We start from the raw sequence: 20,704 nt of genomic DNA, 5'->3' as shown, positions 1-20,704 counted from the left end.
TCACACTTCACCAGTAAAGCTTAAGGAAGGCAGAGCTCATGCCCTGCCTTGTGCACATTCACACATTTATAGAAGATTTTTAAGATGTATTTTAGGTGGTTTTCAGCAATTTGCAGGCAACAAGGCTGTGGATGGAAAGAGCAGTGACATGCTGGGGAAAAAAACAATCTGACTTTTACTTAGAACAATAATAAGTGAAAGTATTCCAGGGAAAATAGCTGAAGGCAGTGGTAGAGAATATATGCATTTTTCTTCCATATAAGATTGCTGTTCTCTCTGGCTGAAGGCAGCATCCAAACTGCTTTTGCTTTTTAAGCAGTAATCATTTGCATATTTTGGGGAGGGAGGGTTGTTCTTAGAGCCAGGTTTGGTACCCTCAGTCTGCACCACAACTCAAACGCCTGCACACAAACCCAATCCTTTTGCAAACATACCTTTAACAGTTTTGACAAAAACTTGCTTCTCTTTACTGGGGTCTTTCTCTTCTATTAGAATTCCATGGAAAATGCGCCCAAAGGTGCCTGGAAAGAGAACATACAATTAGTATTAAGTGGGTAAAACACACTGATAACATTAAGAGAGTATCTATTAAGAAAACACTACTTTAGGATGTATCAGCCACAGCAGAAAGTGAGGAGCAATGGCAATTAAAGTGTCTATAAATCCCATAAAATCACCAATATAGAACCCAACCTCCAGCATGAGGTGGATTCACAACTACAGGCAGTAAATGCTGAAGGTTTTAGATAACTAAGAATTTAGGGGGACAAGTATGAGAGTGAACTAATGACAGCAGCAGAATCCACTCAAATTAAGTATCAATACTGCAATCCTTTAAGACTCATCCAGCTCTGTCACCAAACATCTGAAGTGCTGCTGGGGCACTGAGTCACTTCTAGTCATGGATGACTCCCAACACCCCAGCTACAGGCAGAGCACAGGGGAAAACAAGGCACATCCCAAGGAAGGCACGAGCGAGGAAGGTTTTGCAGAGCTCACCCTGGAGCTGAGCACAGAGCTGTGCCCCCAGACCTTCAGAGGCACCAAACGGGAGCAAAGGTCCTCCCACTGCTGGTCAGACTAACACAGAGCATTCAGCAGTCCTGCCTCCAAAGGATGATCACCTCAGATCTCCAGCTCTGGGAAGTTTGATTGCTCAGGGAACACAGACTCAGAGATTAATGGTAAAAAACCCTAAATAAGCTTATTTCCCAAATTTGGTATCAACAAGAATCAATCAACACTGTGCACGAACAGTTCCAAAATGAACAATCAGGGGCTGGACTCCAGAATCCTTGTGGGTCCCTTCCAACTCAGGATATTCTATGAAAAGAACCAGGTAATTTCTGAATTTTTGATATCAGGGTTGTAAATGTGGCATCTGCTGATTAGATTTCCAGATCAAAGGTTATCAAGTTGAGACACTGAGTTTGGACAACTGAAGTTTTTCTGGTCTTTGGGTTGTTTTCACTTTGATTTTTTTTTGTTGTTAAGAGCAGGAATTCTCAAAAATTAGTTACCTGGCCACTTACAGCCCCAACTGATTCCCTCACTCCTCAGCCATCTAAAACCTTCCTTTATTTAAGGGACCAGATTGGTAAGACAGACAAGCCCAATGATTTCCTTTTAGCTGCTCCCCCATTCTAATGAATTCCAGAAACTGCTTTCCCCACACCCCAAGTGCAAACATCACTCATCGTTCCTCTCTTCCACTAAAGTTATATAAAGATCAGAAATGTCACCCATTAATAATCTCAGAAAAATCCAGCAATAAAAATCTATGTATATTTATATATCAATATCTGTGTATTTATATATCGGCATCATGGGGCAGGAATAAAGTGTCTGAGTGCTGTAAATACCTTCCTGGAGCACGTCTTTGAGGGTTATCCTCTCCCTGGAGATGGCTATGTCCTTCACTTTAGCTTTGGCCTCCATGAGAGTGACACTTTTGAGATCATTCTTCTCTATCCGTAACGTAGGATAACCTGAGGAGCCAGCAGAGCCAAACAATCCAACATAAATACCCTTGGAATGAAAATACAAGCACACGGCTTCACCTCAGCACCACCTACAGGTACAGACCAGCACGGCCCTAAAAACATTATGTATTCATCTTAAAAAGAGGACTGAGCAATAAAAAACACAAGATGCCGTGTGAAGAATCATCAGCAGGGAAAAAGAAATCACACAAGGATTCCCTGCAGTGTCACGAGATAACAATAATATATAATAATAAAGTGCCTCTTTATTAACCCCGAGGAAAGGTGACTAACACCTCCCTGCAGTGCCCTGACAAGGAGGAAATGAAGAGGGAAGACGCCTGACCCCAGCAGGACATAACCAAACTACCAGTGCCCTCTGCTGGCACTTCCACACATCTGGAGACACCAGCAGAGTCAGAAAGGACAGAGTACCTTTGCACAAGTTTATGAATCATTAGAGAAATCTTGAGAATTACTCTGGTAACATTTTCTTAAAAATTTAAATGTTACTGAAAACCCAATTAACGCAACTGTGCAATGATCAGCTGGGTTGTGTGTTAATTCTGTATTTATTTATTTATTATCTGTGTTATATATTTATATATTTATTATCTGTGGAATTTTTGCTCCTCAAATTATTGTCTAGTGGAGGGCTATCCCACGCAGCATTGCTCCAGGGAAGGGACTGTTCCAGCTGGAGGGAAGCCGGACAGTGCAGGGACACACCTGGAGTGCAGTTCCTTGGCTGTTCAGCCTCACTGGAGTGACCAGGAGCCTTTCCCTTGTGCTGCACGTGGGATCTTTGCCCTCTGTGACCAGTGACAAGACCCCAGGGAATGGCTGGAGCTGTGCCAGGGCAGGGTCAGGTTGGATCTCAGGAAAAGATTCTTCCCCCAGAGGGTGGTTGGGCACTGCCCAGGCTCCCCAGGGCAGTGGGCACAGCCCCAAGGCTGCCAGAGCTCCAGGAGGGTTTGGACAACGCTCTCAGGGACTGGGTGGGATTGTTGGGGTGTCCTGGGCAGGGCCAGGAGCTGGACTGGATGATCCTTGTGGGTCCCTTCCAGCTCAGGAGATTCCATGATATCAGTTACCAGACCAGTCAACCACAGAGAATACAAACCACTGCCACCCTTCCTTTTCATTCACTGCTCTTTTTAGCTACTTCATACCATTTCAAGCAAAGCTGGAAGCAAAAAGAGATGAAAAGAATAACACAACCATCAGAAACACATGGAGATGGGATCACTCCTGAGCCCCAGAGCTCCCTCCTGACTGTGGCATGGCTGGATAAGTCTGTCCTTAGATTAACACTTACTGGTTACTGGCGTGGCATTGTTGGGGGTGTCAGCTCGCAGGTACTGCGTCGTCTGTGTGGAGGGCTGGGACAGGCCTTGGGAGCTGCTGCTGTCACTGATGCTGGTTTAAAACAAAGATGGACAGGTAAAACATCACTGCTTGCCACTGGAACACATTCAAAGTTAACTTAGTGGCGTTAAACCAGGAGATTTTCCAGGCAAGGCTTGGAAAGAGCAGAGTTTTTGAAGTCGCTCACACATTAAACTGTGTTTCAGGGAACTCAAAAATCTCAGCACTTCTGTTCTTGCAGCATGAACAGCTTCCTCTTGCTTCTTTTGCAGAATTTGCTCTGTTTTCCAGTACATTCCCCTCACTTTTGAATAATCAAAGTGACAAAACATTTATAGCAAGAACCACCCTGTCATACCAAAACCAACCATTATACTCCAGAGAAGACCCACAGAAAACTTGCACACATTTCTTTCACGGTACCAGTGTCCCACTGAGACTCTTTTACAGCCCAAACTGCTCTACCCTACTTTGTCATTCCCCTCACTAAGGGTTGTCCCTTCCAGGACCATCTACAATGTGGTTTTGAGATGCTTTCTGTGGGCAGAAGGACCAGAGCTGCACGAGTGTTCACGAGACAGATAAACCACAGCAGAATGTCTTCTGTCTTATCCTTACGGTCAAATTCCTACCAGAGTTGTTGTAGCTGTAATGGCCCAAGAACAGGTGAAGAGGCAAAGGCAGGACCTGTCACCAGCTCAGATGGCAGGGCCAGAGAAAACCTTTTTTGATGTCCCACTCCAAACACACAGAAACATCCCCCCCTTTTATCCGACTTAAAAGCATCTCCGCTTCTGCTGAATGTGTTGGGAGGACAAAGAGGAAATTGTTTTGGAATACAACCTCTGCCTTGCCAAATAATCAACATTGAATGCTTCTTGGGCTACTGTTGAGGGCTGATCAAGCAGTGCCAGTCATCCTTGTAGGACTGTCAGGCACGAGGTGATGCCCTCCAGGCCCACTGCTACCTTTGAAGCCAGACTTCCCTTGAAAACCAGAAATCCAAGTCAGCTCTTCCCCATTATACCACAATCGTGGATACACCTGCTCAATTTTTTCTTTAGAACAGAATCTGCTGGTTCTCACAACACAAGCATACTGATTTATAACCGACCTCAACTCTCTCTAGAAACTTTTTTACAATTATGCCCACATTCCCTGTCTTCCACGTGCAGGGTTTCAGCACAGCTGGTATAGCTGCACCCCTTTAACTTCCTCTGGAGCTTCTGAATGAATATTCTCTGGTGCTGACAACTCAATACTGCTTATTTTAACTGTTCCCACTATTTCACCCACAAGCTGCTTCAACATGACCCATTTCCCTGGAAACAAGTGTCCTGCCATGGTCCTTGCATTAAAAATGGATGCACAACTTTTCCTGCTCTGGCTGGAAACTCCTTTTGTAACCTGATCACCCACCAGCCCTACAGATTCCTTTGGCTGGAGGCAAGTTTGAGAAGGGAATTACTCTTCTAATGCCTGTTGCAAGTTTGAAACCCTCCCTTTTGGGTTGGTTTCACTCTGGTTTTTTTGTTTAACTCTCTTTCTGAGCTTTCCCACTCTCATATTTGGTCAGCTTTTTGAACGATGCCTTCTTGCTTTAATGACTCCCATTATCCTGCTGTTAAGCCATGCCAGCTTTCCTTGGCACTTTTTCCAGTGCCTTTTCTAGGAGGTTTTGGAACATTTGCTCTGGACTTCCAATACAATGTTCTTAAATAATCTGTGTGCACCTGTAAACTCAGCTGCCTGCATTGAGCTTCTAGTTAACAATCCTCCTCGGTTTTATTTAGTTCTGGGGTTTGAAATTAAGAGCAACTGTTGCTCCTGGGAGGTTATTAACTCCAATGACATTATCATCTTCCTTTCAGAACCCCTTTACAGCAACAGTTTGAGATTGTATTTCAAAGCCAAATCAAAAGTTGTTTCTTCTCTCAGCGAGTTTGCTGAAAACAGAACTCCACAGATGCTGATTTTCAGGCACATGTTGCCTCTGTTACACCTTTGCTCTGGCACCAGCTGACCACAGCTCTTACCCAGGAACATATCCAAGGTTTTGTCAGGTCAGGCACCTTTGGGCTCCAAAATCAAGCCCTCACATGGTGCTCTGAAGAGCTAAACCCCAGGAGTTGCACAAACTTCATAAGAACACAGCATGGTTTGGGTTTGGAAGGGACAATAAAGATCATCTCGTTCCAACTCCCTGCCATGGGCAGGGAAACCTCCCTGAAATTATCAAAAATTATCAGTAGGGCATAAACTGATTTACAGCAAATTATTAACACTTGCAAACCACAGAGGACCAATATTAGGTGGATTTTAGCCTGTATCTCCACAGAAATCCAGTGCCGTGGAGCGGATGGAAGGACAACTGATCCCGCTGCTGGGCCAGACACCCTCAAAACCTCCCAGATGACACTGCTCACACACTATAACTGCAATGCTTTCCCTTTCTGAATTAAAGCTGCACATCCTTTAGCACCTTCAGCTGATTAAACCCCCTCAGCAGACAACCGGGCACAAAGGAATTGAGGGAAGGTGACAAGTCAATCAAGCCTTGAGAAATCCCAACTGCTGAAGGCAGTGACTCCCCAAACCCCCGTGGGCTGGGGACACCAGGGGAGGGGATGGCAGAGAGAAAAACTGAAAGGAATAGATGAAAGGATGAAGAGGACTATGAAAAGATAAAGCTACCCTCCGAGGTTAAAGGCAGCACAGCAGCAGCCCAAGATATCCTGTAGTTCAAGACACCCTTTCACCAGGGGTGACCACCCACAGGCTGTTTTCCAAAGGATCCAGTTTCAAACTGCCAGGTCCTGAACAGTTGCATCTGATGCAGCCTCAGTCCACCTGCTTTTTCAGCCTTTCTTCCACCTCGGTGTTTAATCCCTACTCCACTGCCCTCAGGTTAACATTACAAGTCCCTTTTCACGTGCATGTGCCACGGTTTTTCTGGATTGGAAATGCATTTGGGAGAGTGCAACATTTCCAGCTTTACAACCAAGCAGTTGTAATCCCCAGACTGCACCCTAAGAGCAAAGGGAATACTGGAAAATCCATAAAGATAGAGAAAACTGAAATTCAGTCTCCTGTAGATGTCAGTAAAAAACAAATGTTTCCATAGACTCCTGGATCCCAGAATGGGTTGGGTTGGAAAGGATCTTAAAGCTCATCTCATTCCACCTTTCCTCTAGCCCAGGTTGCTCCAAGACCCATCCAACCTGGCCTTGGACACTTCCAGGGATCCAGGGGCAGCCACAGCTTCTCTGGGTAACCTATATCAGGGCCTGACCACCCTCCCAGCCAACAACTCCTTTCCAATATCCCATCTAACCCTGCCCTCTGGCAGTGGGAAGCTACTCCCTCTTCTCTTGTCCCTCCAGGTCCTTGTTCAAAGTCCCTCTCCAGCTCTCTTACAGCCTTCTCAGGCACTGGAAGGGGCTAAAAGGTCTTTGCAGACTCTTCTCCTCTCCAGGCTGAACACCCCCAGCTCTCTCAGCCTGCCTTTTCCATGTGCCCAAGTATCTACCAATTTTTCTGTCAATCCTGACAACCCCTGTAAATCTGATTCTGTCCAAATTTCCCCACTCCACACAACTACTCTGACAAAAACTGAGCAGCCACAACCCTCCCACCCCATAAACAGCAGGGCACCTGCAAAAGCTGCCTTTCTGCAGCACAGCACTTACCACAACCCTACACAGGTAATACCTGCTACAGCTTGACATGAGGAGCAGAAATCCCACGGATTTCGTTTTGAGACCAAACTCCCACAAATCTGAGCAGACATGTCCCAGAAACGCACTGGGACAGCTGGAATACACACCTGTCATCCAACTCGATCCTTTTCATGCTGTGGAGGTGCAGGACAGCCAGGATTATTGCCACCAGGAATATCACAGCACAGCACACGCCCACACTGATGTAGAACACCCGGGTGGAAGTGGTGGGAGCTGCGTTTACAGGATCAACTGAAACAGGGAGGTACAAAGTCACCAAAATCTTCTCAAAGAGAAAAAAAACCCAAACAAACAAAGCCCAGAAGAAATTACAATTTGTTAGTTTGTTACATCAACGTGAGCAGAGGGGCTGGAGGCAGGGAGGGAGCAGGTATCCTGGAGAACAACTGGAAGAGACAGCAGGGGGTAAAGAGAACACTGAGCAATGCACTCCACTGCCTTCCAAGAGCATTTGGGCCAAAGAGTGACATTTTGGGCACTCTGGAGGCTGAGCACAGTCAGCTGATGGTACTTCCAGGCAGGAGTGAGTAAAAGAAACTATCTCGTCCCATTCACTCAACAGTGACAGGTCAGAACAGCAAACCAGACAGGTCCTAAAGTCCTAAAGAAAATAGATCAGCCATGTAGGGAAACCAGAGCCCCTAAGATGGGACATGAGAGTTGTAAGGGGACTTGAAATAGGGGTTTTCACCCCCTTCACTAGTTAATATAATTAATTAATAAAATTAATTATCAAACACACACCCCCTAAAATACTGGGTACAGTACAGACTACCTGGAGAGTGTTTTAAGAGGGAAAGTTGTGGCACCAAAGAGCATCCCAAGTTTTCCACTTTTCACACCCAAAGCTATACGTTCAGGATTACTTACAGAGAGCCTTGCTGCTGTTTTTATCAGCTGATGGAGATTTGACTTCTGGTTCAAGCTCTAAAGAGATGAGACAAAACCATTCAGTTTGGTGTACTTTTATGACTGCAGCCCTTCACAGGAAGCCAATTGCCTCCTTTAGGGAAAACCAGACTGAGGGATGAGAGACATGATGCCTATTGAAATACTCAGAAATATGCAGCTAAAGGCACAATACATGTGCTGTGGTCCTTTACAAAGGGAACAAATCTTCATTAGGCTTATTGTGAGCCTGGTTTCCAAGGGGAGCAGTGCAAACCCAGGGAATGCAGGCTGTGGAGATGCCTTCAGGTGAACCTCCCTGAGGATTTGCATGGAGGGAATCCAATATTTCTGTGGCTGCAAAGGCACGGTCCCACTTGCACATCCCCTTTCCTGCTTCCAGTTGTATCCAATCCAGCCCAGCCCCTTCCCATCCCAGTTCAGCCTGTTCACCTTGTGAAACAGTAATCCAGGGCAGGGAAAAATCGGAGAGTTTTTCTCCTCCTCTTTTTTTATTCCCTTTTTAAACTTGAGGAGGAACTATCAGGAATGCCCTGAGCAAAACCAGTAGCAAGTTCCTTTGTATTTCTAACTTAGGCACTAAATTAAGTCAGAAATCCCTGGGTGATCTACACCAACCAACACACAAAGTCACTGGTGGTTTGATGAACCTGCAGAAATGTGATCTTTATAAGAATCATTTCTGCATGATTTAGGAAGTGGATTTGTCTCACAGCCCCAGAGAACTGTGTGGTGCCTATGGAAACCTCTGCCACACATCCATAGCTGTGAATGGGTCAGCAGGGCTGACTTCCCTCACTTAGAATAGTTGAAAAAATACCCAGGAAAACATAACATAAAGGTAAAAATGTCAATATTATCAGCCAGACCTCCATTTTTACCATAAACAGAGATGCACTTTAATTATTATAATTATCATTATTATATTTATTATTATAATTAATTACTATAATTAAGAATGATCTTCCTGTAGCATCAATGCAAGGAACAGGAGTACCCCAACATTACGTGCTACAAAGCCACACCAGCTCTTCCACCCACACCTTCCCCAAGTTCATCCCTGGGCATTTACACTCCAGAAAAGTGACAAAGGTCCCTCTGGAAAGCCAACTGCTGTCCTGTCCTCAAAGGCTCCACGTGATCAGAGCCAGGAGGAGCATGGAAAGAGAGAGCTGGCCACCCCCAAATGCTGGGAACAGGACACCACAACCACTCCTAAGGAGGGCACAGCTCTTGGGATCCTCCTAAACAATTGTCTTCTGATGCCTATCAAAATACTACGAAATACTCTGAAAATTCTAGGAAGCAGCAACAATCCAAGTATAAATTATGCTTGCAGATTCTCAAGTGGAAACACCAAAGAGTCAATCTGGGATTTCCAGAGTCTGGATTACATCCCAAGGTCATTTTGTACTCCACGTCTGACAGACTAACACCTCCTTATATTCACTAAATAGCTAATCTTATCATAAGTTATGAACTAAGTAGATTTGCTTGGTAATTCTTAGAACAATTTGAATTCTCAGAGTGTTGCAGTTTTGAAGAAACACCTTTTTTCCTTCCAAGCACAGAGAAAATGCTTTCTGATATATATGTAAAAAATAGAGGTCAATCAATACAGCAAAACTCTTGGGGAAAGTTATTCATTCACCAGCTTCTGCTTTTACCACAAGTCCCCACTGATCTCTGAAAGACAAAATTTGACCTGCTTTCTTCCAGTCCTCTCCAACACTCACTCTGTTACTCCTGTCCTGGATCACACACCATCCCACTCCCTTTTCCTTTTAAAGATTTGAACTTTAAAAGATTTGAAACTTAATCTCTTACTTTTGTAGCACATTTTCCTTCTTTTGAAATTTAAAATTGTGATGTTTTTTGAGGAATTCATTGTTAAGTTGAGCTGCATTAGTATTGTGACGTCGGAGTCGAGTCTGCCAGTGCAGGAGAGTTCCACACAAAACACTGTGAACACAACAAAAGGGACTGCAGGTAAGTTTGAGCACTTCTCAGACATTGTGATGGAACAACTTTTCCATGATAAGGGTCTTTATAAATGATGTTTATAGTGCACGCTGTCAAATAACTCGATATTAAGAAATGTTGTTTTAGCCTTCACGCCTCATCACTTCAGACAACTATCAGAGCACTAAAGGACATAGATTTTAAATTCATTTATGTCACTTATATTAAATGTTCACAGGTTACTAAAACTGTATTTGGGAGTAAATGACCATTATTCCCCCATTAGCTGGATGGGGGTGGGAATTTTACCTGAGAGGGTGCGAGGAACTTCTCCCTGTAGAGAGATGTTGGCCTGGGGCAGAGCCATGGCCACGGGATCATGGACCTGAAATCCCAGTTTATACTCAACCTGTAACAAGAGTTGGGAGAGAGAAAACACATCAGAAATCTCTGCATTAGTAAAAAGAAGTGCTACATACCTTTTCACAATTCTTCTTGAAAAGAAAAGAAAAACTACATACATTATTTTCAAAGAGTTCTGGTGATTTTAAGTGACCACATTCCAAGTTTCTTATGTGACACTGAAATATCAGGCATTTGTGATAGTTTAAATTACGAAAGCCAAAACAGAAATCGTTCTTTAAAATTGGAGGCAGAATTTAGAGTGGTGTATTAAAAAAAAATCCCCCACAAACCTCACCTGTCAGTACTTTTAAACTTACTTCTTCAAAAGTCAGCCATAGGAATTCAAAAAATTCCCCCCCTCTTCTAGTCAGTTTTACAAACAAAATTGCTTAGAAACAATTTACTCAACTATAGTCAGGATTTTGTTTCTACTTAAGAAGCTGATTCAGCAAACATTCACTGAAAAAAAACCCTACAGGGCCTACTGTAAGTCCTAAAATCCTGTTGGAAATTAATCCCAACCCTTCACAGTCAGTTGAATGAATTTGTTTGACTTTGTTTGGCCCAACAGTTTATTTTTTTCCCTCCTTTCTAAAACATAATACGGTTCATTTCTGTTATCAATTTATTTTTCAGTCAAGATGCCAAGTGTGGAGACACTACCCAGTTTCTGAGCTCCTACAAACTGCCCTGCACCCACCCCACCAAGTCAGAAGGGAAGGTGCCGAGTGGTGCAATCACAAGCTCAAAAATTCCTCCTCAGAATTCCCAGCCAGGCCCAAGGAAGCTCAGGGCAGGGACGGGGATGCAGGTGGCCCATGGCTGCAGCTCTAACAAGGAAACTCATGTTACTGCTCCTACTGCAGCATTTCCTTCCTAAGGACAGAAGAACAACCATCACTCAATTTAAAAAAAGAAAAAAACCAACAACCCAGAATGAACATCTGGCAGAGACTAAACAGATCATTTAATATATGAAAATATAAATTGTTAAGGAACTGGAAAGAGCACAGGCAACGTTTCTGACAGCTGCTGCTGCACGCTCCAGCCACGGTGATTAGGTGAAATAAAACCCCTTTCCATTTAATCAGGGCTCAGTAATAACATACTAGATGCTGTTTTTATAGGTTCTCCTTGTCTCCAGGCATATGTTTCTAGAAATCTCTCCAACAATTGCTGTACATATCATTTCCAGAGGCTTCAGTTCATGGCTGCCCCTTCTGCGTGTCCAGTGCACCAACAGAAGAGATTCCACAGCTTGTGTACATACATGGACCTTGCCAGGAGCAAGCAGCATAAAATACTTTAAAATAAATGCTTAACCTTTCTAAAGTAAGAAAGGAACAGCTTGGATATATATCATCTTAACTTGCTGCCTGCAGTCATATAAATAAGTATTTTGCACCTAGCACATGCTAATTTTTGCAAAGAAAAGAGCCATTATGTGATAACAGAACTAATAACACTAATGATAATATTCACTAGGCAGCACAGCTCATGTCTCAAGCACCCAAACCCAGAAGTTGCTGCTCACCTTGGATTTAGCATGCCAGGTGAAGTGGAGATTGTTGGTCTCACTGGGAATTAAGAGATTGAAGGACAAGGCGTAGTGATTGATCACATCATTCCTCACGTAGGACAGCTCTGCATCGAGACCTGCAAGGAGAAAGGGAAGAGTGAGACAGGGAAGAACAGGACCAAACACAACTCTCAGGATCACCAGCTCTGCTTGCATCTGAATTTTTAGCGGATACTTCCTCAAGTCCCTAAATTCCACAGCAGGTTTGGAGGCCAATGTTGTGCAGCACTGACAGAGCACTTCAAAATCCCACAAAGCACCAGTTTCAGAGAGGTGCCACAGGCTCAGCCACAGGTAAAAGCTGGAATGGAAGGAAACAAGACTTTTCACACAATCCTCCAAGAGAGTCATTACAGGCTCTCCCGAACATACCCCTGTCTGCTCCTGGGAATCAAGGCTCTGGTTTTGCTCTTATTTACAACTGTGTTCACTCAAACCAAACTGCCTTGGACTGTCAGCTGGACAATCACAGGTAATTCCTCCTGGAATAGCTCATTTCTTAAGCCCAAAGCACGTAAGCACTATGGAATTAGTGTCAAGGTAATGAGATTACAGAAACACAGAATGGTTTGGGTTGGAAGGAACCCTAAAGCTCATCCAGTGCCACCTCCTGCCATGGGCAGGGACACCTTCCACCAGCCCAGGTTGCTCCAAGCCCTGTCCAACCTGGCCTTGGACACTTCCAGGGATCCAGGGGCAGCCACAGCTTCTCTGGGCAACCTGGGCCAGGGCCTCCCCACCCTCCCAGGGACGTATTTATGTAAATCTCTCCTCTTTTATAGTTTAAAACCATTCCCCCTTGTCCTATCACTGCCTGCTCGTGTACAAAGTCACTCTCCCTCACATGCAGTGAAAGGAGACATTTGTTCACCCAGCAACACTAATATTTTATAGCTACCCTATGCTCTCTACACATTTTAATACACCTGGAGAACTGAAAGACCCACAAAACGATTAATTACAGAGGACTAAGGTGCATTTCCCTAAATAAAACACACATTCTCAAACTAAAACTCCTGCAGCTGCCCTTATTTTCTGGGCCACACGTTCCAAGGTCACCCTGAACACAGGGCAGGACCCTGCAGCTTGCCCTGGGTGTCACTAGCAATTAATGGCAGAGCAAGCACTACCTCCCTGCAGAGATAAAATTAATCCCAGCTCCACATCCTCAGGAAAAACCACACTGGATTTCTAATCAGTACCATTTTGCCTTGTCTCACACAGCTCTTCCTCCTGTGCTCTCAATCAAATGCTATCCAGGCTCAGCAAGGTATGGACACGCCAAGAGAACAACTGGGCAAATGAGACACAGAATATTCCACACAGAGGGAACAGAGTTCAAATCAAACAGCCACAGTACAAATGGGAATGTAAATAATGGATTCTGGGATGACCTCATTGTGGCCTTCCAGTACCTCAAGGGGGCTTATAAAAACCAGGGAGAGACTTTTTACACAGAGACACAGTGTTGGGACAAGGGGGAATGGTTTAATGTTGGGAAGAAATTCTTCCCTGGGAGGGTGGGGAGGCCCTGGCACAAGTTGCCCAGAGAAGTTGTGGCTGCCCCATCCCTGGAAGTGTCCAAGGCCAGGTTGGATGGGGCTTGGAGCAACCTGGGCTAGTGGAAGGTGTCCCTGCCCATGGCAGGGGGTGGAACTGGACGAGCTTTTTTCAACCCAAAACATTCTATGACTCCATTAATTATTTTTAGTATGGCTAGAAAGTCAAGAATATTGAAGGGGCTTTGACTTTGAGAAAATAGCATTTGAGGTATCCTGAAGTATTCCAAGAATCCAGGGAATCACAAAAGTCTGGGTTTTTTAAGAAATTAAGGTAAAATAAATCAAAACTAACCACTGAACTGTGTAGACAAGCTGCATTTGAAGAAAGGGAGCTTCAGCTTGAGAGAAAGAATTCCTCCTGTTTAGTGCAAAAACTGGGCACAGATCAGTGCAAAGGGACATATCCTCTTATTCCAATCTTGATTTAATCCATCTTGTTTCCCCAGGGTACAGAAATGCAGCCAAGATATTCTTCTACATCCTTGTTGCTGTTAAACACTTTTACTCCCTCCTGGCTCATCAGTGTCCCAAAATTTAAGCAAAACCCCAGAGTATACAACCACAGGTACTGGGGGTGGTGAGGGGGAGAACCCCAGAGACTGGGGAAGGAGCCAAGAGAATGGAGTAATCCCAGGGAGAAATGCTCTCACACAAGGTATTGAACAGAAGAGGCTGCAGGTGATGCCACAAGTGCTGAATGTAAACAGCCTGAGACAGTACACAGAAAAAAGTTGGGTATTTCTTGTCCACTTGGTCCATATCCCCCACTCAGCAACAAATGGGAAATGCAAAAGCATATCCACCGGTAGGACAGGGAGGAGGGGGAACCACACCCCCCCTTGAAACAAAATAAAACTTTGAAAAACACATAAAAGCAACAGCAGACTTCCAAAATCCTTGCTCAGATAATTTTTACATGTTTGGACATGAAATCCACCTCAGATTTAGCAAACGTGGAAGGAGTGTGGAGAAGAGCTCACAGCTATCAGACACTTGCTATTCCAATCAAGATAGGAAGTTTTATGGGCATAAACCTACTAAACAAAGTATTCAAATCAACCCAAATAAGTACAAGTTATTTAAAACAAAATACGAGGGCAAAAGGATTAGCAGGTGAAACAATGAAACTAGAGCAAGGAAGCTGCTTCTGGAATAAAGAACACCTCATCTGCTGATAAATGGTCCCCCCAGAAACCACAGGTTCACAAAAACATTGCAGAATTTCAGGGTGATAATCCTTGATTTAATATAAACCCTGTAGAGAAACTGGTCATAGAAATCAAATGGGTTTATGGCAATAAAAGTGCCTGTGGTAAAAACCTGCCTTTATAAAAGTAATATAAAAAGCAACCCTAACTGAAGCTGTCAAGCGGAAATATCTTGAGGGGCAATATCATCTAAAGGGGTCCAAAACCAAATTACCCTACAGAAAACCAATCAAACCTTTAAGCTCTAATGGTGGTACAACACTGAGTAATTTGATTCTGGAGCCCACTAATGTTTTAATGCCTGTGCTGCCATAAAAAGCTCCACACTAACAGGTGACACTAATAATATGAATTTCAACAGCACCATGTAAGACCCACACGAGAATCAACATCGTGTTTTATGGCTCGAAAAAATTATGCTTTAAGACTGGTATAGAAAAATAATTTCAGAGGTTTTGTACAATTGCTCTTAATTCATAAAAAAAGCAGAAAATGGCCTGGCTCAGTGTCAGGGGGCTACAGAAACTGCCTATGGAAGAATTAACCCAAGGACACAGGGACACTTTACCAGCAAATCCTCTGTGTTTTTGGTGTCTGTGGATCACAAATTTCCTAAAGTTCCTAACAGGAGGGTTGGAGTGGGACTTTGGAGAAGGGTATGCAGTGATAGAACAAGGGGGAATGGCTTCTCACCGCCAGAGGGCAGGGTTAGATGGGATATTGGGAAGAAATCCTTCCCCGTGAGGGTGGGGAGGCCCTGGCACAGGATGCCCAGAGAAGCTGTGGCTGCCCCTGGATCCCTGGAAGTGTCCAAGGCCAGGCTGGATGGGGCTTGGAGCAACCTGGGCTAGTGGAAGGTGACCCTGCCCATGGCAGGGGTGGGACTGGGTGAGATTTAAGATCCACCCCAAACCATTCCGGGATTCTGTGATTAAACTCACAGGCAGTATCTCCCAATAGCTTCTCACTGGATTTTTTTTCCCCTAGGAATTTGGATAAAGGCTTTCTCAAAGCCCAGAAACCAGTAGTTACAAACCTGGGAAATACCAAGGTTTCAATACTGAACAATAATTTTTTCCTTTTAAGTTTATCAACAATGAAAACATTTCCTCTCTAGCACATCTTTTCCCATCAGTGAACTAAAGATAAAATTCCACTGCCCATGCACAGCTAAGAACCAGAGTCCTTCCCCAACAACCAAGCTCCTATCTCCCTACCTCCAATCCACCACGGGATAGTTCTGCTTCCAGACCAGTTTTCATCCTCTTGCTGCCTCCCCACCTCAATCCTGAATTCCTGAAGCACTTTGTCTGTATAATTTATCTCAATCAGGCCAACAAATCACACCAAAAAAAATCACAGCTGAACCTGCCAGTGACAAACAGCCCCTTCCCTGTGCTCTGGGCAGGCACAGGCAGGTGTGTGCTTCCTGACAGAGGAGCTGCACCACATCCCAGCCGTAAGGGAAGGCACTGGGAAGGTCCACACAGGTCAGGAATCACACAGGGCATTGCAGAGAACAGCAGTGGGAGCCAGAGCTCGCCGATGGGCTGTGGGATCTGAGTCTCACCCTGAAAGCTGAAGTTTAACTCAGAATTGCTTTAATTCTGCATTTCGCCTTTTCCCTTCACACTTGCACACTGACACCTGCCTGGCAACGTTCCTTAGTTCAGCCTCCAGCAAGCCAAAGGCAGGGAGAGCAAACAAGTGGGGGAACACTCCTCAGGGAGTTTAACTGCCTGGATTTCCAGGCAAAGCCACCACCCTTTCACCCAGGCAGTCCCTAAATCTCATTATGAACTTCCCCATCTTTGTATCTCGGGCACAGCTTTGGAAGAATAAATTAAAGTTGAAGGCAAACAAAAAGGTAAATTTAAGAAGCAGCACAGAGAAAGTCTGTCATTCTTTGCACTGTTTAACATAACAAAAGATCTGAAAAAGCTCAGAAAGGAAGGGGAGAGGCCAAGTTTCATTCCCAGATGGCAAAGACGCTGGGCAGCCCTTGTGTTCATGACAAAATTGAATCATGTCAGTCCAGCAGCCTAACAAAACACTTCTTTTCAAATGTCCTTGTGCAAACGCAGTCTGGCTTCAACTCTCTTTTTTTTCTTTCTTTTCAAGCACAATATACAAAAGAAACTTGCCTCTATCAGCATGGGAAAATTGGATTTTATTCTTATGAAGTAAATCTGTCCTGCAACATCTACTAGTAATAACGTGTTCTTCTTAAACACAACAGTGTTTAGGAGTCTGTCACCTGGGGTTACACTTAATTACTTAATCATTTCAAATCATCATAACATAATTCTGGCACATTTTGTCTGAACTGGGAGATTTAAAAAATGAGTGTGCAATGCAAGAGTTGGATGAGATTGCTGTTAGACTAGGGCTAAAATATTGCAAAAAGCAGCATTTCATTAAGAGCAGTCTGGCAACAAGAGCTGACATAATTATCTGTCGCAGCACAGAAAGGACTGAAATTAGGGCCTGTTTTCCTAATGTTCTGATCTGTAATTTGGGCCTGTTTTCCTAATGTTCTGGTCTGTAATTTGAAGGAGTTTCTTCATCAGCAGCTGAGAAATCTCTGCAGTGTGACATCAAACCACCCCAGCCCTCCCAGAGCGAAGCCACTCCTGGTCCTGACTCACAGCCACCGAAACTAATTAATTCGGAAGAGTTACCCAGTTCAGTGAGTTGTTATATTCACATAAATATTCTATTTGTTCTATTATGTGCTCCAGAGAATCAGGCCTCTGGGTTAGTCCTCTGGCCAGACCAGAAGTTTCCACTCCAGCATGAACATCCACGTTGAAGGAGTAGGAACCTCGAGCTTCAACACCCCTCCACCACCACCCACTTCCCAAGTCCTGCCCCATAAACACACCGGATTCTCCCACCACTGGACAATTTACCTTCTTGAAGAAAGGCATCTTCTTTTCACTTGCATTTTCCTTTCACTTAAAGTGCACCCTAAATCTGAAACACTGACTTTAAAGCCTAAGTCTTCCTTTTTTTGCAGCAGGTTCTGCAAATGTCCGCTGAAAAATACAGCCTAAGGACAAGGAAATGTGGCTGAAGAATTAAAAATCAGCTCTTGACTACTGCAACTTCTTTTTTTGGGGGGTAGTGAGCACACTTTCCCAGAGCAAGCCTTCTTAGCTTGAATGTGCTTAATTAATTCACTTCAACAATCAGCCTATGCAGAGCTGAAACTACAACTGGGAGTTAAAAAAAAAAAAATGAGGAAAACAAATGCAAACTGATCCCCATGGATCAATTTAGTTCAGAAAACAATAAACTACTGGGAATGCAGTACTAAGCATCTGAATATAGAGACACACAAAGAACTTTATGCATCCTATTTGTGCATAACAACAAAATGAACTTTGCTTTAATAAAACCACTCACAGATCACAGCCTTCCACTTGCACTTTTACTTAGGTTTTCCACAAAGCTATGGCCTGTCAGTTATAGCTGCTGGTCAGGAATTTGGGCTGAAATACTTGTTTTTAAACACCTTACAGCCAGGAGCCTGTGGAAAAGATGACTGATGAAAAATATCACAGGGAAAAAAAAAACTTTAAACCTTCAGCAACACAAAGATGATGAAGAAACAGCTTTTCACTCCCCTAACACGGGTGCCAGGGAGAGTCAAAGGATGTCCAGTGTCAAGTTGAAAAACAAATAATCAGCACAAACCCAGCAACACTTGCAGCTCTGCCAGCTCCAGGACTCCAACGAGCAGCAACAAGAGGGCATGTGGACTTTGGTTATTTGTTACCTGTGAAGAGTTAACTTTCCCTGAGCTGGAGGTGCAAAACAACAAGCAAGGCTTTCCCTTTGAGGAAATACTTGTCAGAACTTCAAGGCAACTAATGCATCCTTGAAAAGCAACCAAGAGTCCCCAGCAGGAAATCTTAGCAGGAAGCTTCCCAGCATCCAGCAAACAACAGAAAAACTCTGAGCTGAGAGCCCTCATTAAGTCCTTGTGAATCTTCACAGACAGATCTTCTCTAATTCACCTTATTGATGCTGTTAAATACAATTTGCAAGTTCAACACCACAGGCAAATGGGATTTTTCCCACTGAAAGTGGGAAAGTCAAAGAGGACTTCTTCCCCTCCACAGAAGAAGCTCCCTCAGGAGACGTCACTTGCCGAAGTAAAAGCAATATTTAACTCAATCCATTCTAAAAAGAAGACATTTATTGTTCCTAAACCCCATCTGCTTACCCTTTATTTGTCTCTGAACAGCAGCAACAACTACATTTCAACCACCTGCCTGCTTGTTCTTCTCTCCTTCATCTACAGAATAAAACCTTCATTTTTCTGATAGGTGGGATATAAAGACCACTGTGGAAATCGTTAAAAGATGACACTCACCTTAATGGGGGAAAAAAAACCCCAAAGCAACACCACATACCTCACCTCAGAGCAGAACACAAGTGAACTCTGTCCTGAGAACATCTTTCTAAATGAAATTTGCCCATCTCAAGGAAAAAAAAACAAACTAATAAACTCCCACCAAAACCAGGAGCCACTTTGCTATTAAATAGCCAGGATGGTGCACGAGTTACCTGAAGGGCTGATTCCAAAGGAAAGAGGCAGGAGAGATGCACAAAACAGATACTTGAAGGCAGAGGAAAATTAGTGGCAGTGACCTACAGAGGGCAAAGGGAAATGGGACAGGTGGAACAGGAACAGCCCAGGTGCAGGGCTGGGGGAGACTGGAAGGGAACTTTAATATTAAAAAATAAATCTAACTTTAATGAGAAAATAGAACTTTATTCTTAGCACACAGAATAGCTGGTGTATTCACGAAATAAAAATTTACCTCAGCAGCAATGGCAAATCTCATCGTTATTGGAACGTGAAGTTTGATGCTCCTTTGGAGATAGAATGAAAGCAAACACTGAGAAGAGAAAACCAAAGTGTTCCATCCTCATGAACTGCAGCTGTCCAAGAGCACAAACCTCAAAACAGAGGAACTTCCCACCAAATGCTCAGTAGTGTCACAAAGCTTTGGAAGGGACCTGCTGTAACTTCCCAGCCAGAACTCCACCACCTAACACAGGTCTGTCAGATTCATTTGGGCTCATGAATAACGTGTGTTTGTGGTATTTTAGTGTCACCTACCCACAGAAGCGGTGCCATTTTTTTTTATTTCATTTAGTTACAGTAATGCTCCCACATGCTGATTTAGTTATCCCTGCAGGCAAGACCTTCAGAACAGCGTCCCTGCCAAGGGCCAGGGCTATTCCAGGAACCAGGACCCAAGGGAGTACAAATAAATTAAAAATGTATTAGAAAAAATACATACACCCTCGGTGCTTCAGACTTCTCAGCCTTGGAACTCACGCTCCCAGTTCTGTGCTGAAGGGATAATCTTACCTCTTCTGACATGCTTAGAACACTTCCATCCCAGTGACACGGATTGTTTAACCCAAAACCAAGCTCCACACAAACCAAACCAGGTCTGTTTGCTCTTGTGGCCACCTCTACACCCACGGAGCTTAGCATGCTTTTCTTTTAATAGGAATTACCCTGCAAGGCCTTCAACCAACTTCATTAAGGCCCAAACAGCTTGGAGAGGATCACCATCTTTAGTTTATCAGCCTGCTCAGCTCCACTGGTGTTGCTGACGTATCCTGCAGCTTTCCAAGCCTCTGGAGCAGCAGCTCCCATGCCTGTGTTCCTGCTCTGCTCTTTCCCAAGCAGCGTGCTGAAATCAATACACTGGTTAATTTAATTACAGCTATTCAACACCCAGTAAGTGGCAGTGAAATTCTAAAGCACCACATTAGTTTCATGCTGCTGCCTCTGCTCCCAGAGCTCTGGAGCAGCCAGTGCAAATATGTGAGTTATCCGCTTGGAAGAAGGACAAAGGTGGCGATGGAAGAGGAATAATGCATTTGAAGCCTCTGCCACGGCGCCCTTTGTGCCCCTACGAGGCATTTGCACAGAGTGTTAGCATTCATTCCTACATGGGAG

The 20,704-nt window shown here is 44.1% G+C and overlaps 1 protein-coding gene across 2 annotated transcripts in view; it reads right to left on the bottom strand.

The window, feature by feature from the left end:
* The window catches only part of RYK (receptor like tyrosine kinase), a 50,555-nt gene that overhangs the window by 22,203 nt on the left and 7,648 nt on the right, over positions 1–20,704 (bottom strand). Inside the window, exons 2-9 of one of the 2 annotated variants that reach the window (XM_027729331.2) lie at positions 11,901–12,022; positions 10,271–10,370; positions 9,827–9,961; positions 7,961–8,017; positions 7,177–7,321; positions 3,301–3,401; positions 1,863–1,997; positions 435–521 (exon numbers count right to left, since the gene is read on the bottom strand). In XM_027729331.2, coding sequence (XP_027585132.1) covers positions 435–521; positions 1,863–1,997; positions 3,301–3,401; positions 7,177–7,321; positions 7,961–8,017; positions 9,827–9,961; positions 10,271–10,370; positions 11,901–12,022 — 882 coding nt within the window. The remainder of the gene's footprint in view (positions 1–434; positions 522–1,862; positions 1,998–3,300; positions 3,402–7,176; positions 7,322–7,960; positions 8,018–9,826; positions 9,962–10,270; positions 10,371–11,900; positions 12,023–20,704) is intronic. The other variant, XM_027729333.2, reaches the window with a different exon arrangement.

Source organism: Pipra filicauda, unplaced genomic scaffold (genome assembly GCF_003945595.2).
Source record: "Pipra filicauda isolate LSUMZ 115617 unplaced genomic scaffold, ASM394559v2 scaffold146_size1912638_pilon, whole genome shotgun sequence".
NCBI classification, from domain to species: Eukaryota; Metazoa; Chordata; class Aves; order Passeriformes; family Pipridae; genus Pipra; species Pipra filicauda.
Note: the sequence above shows the minus strand (reverse complement) of the source record. Positions and strands in the feature narration are given on the sequence as shown.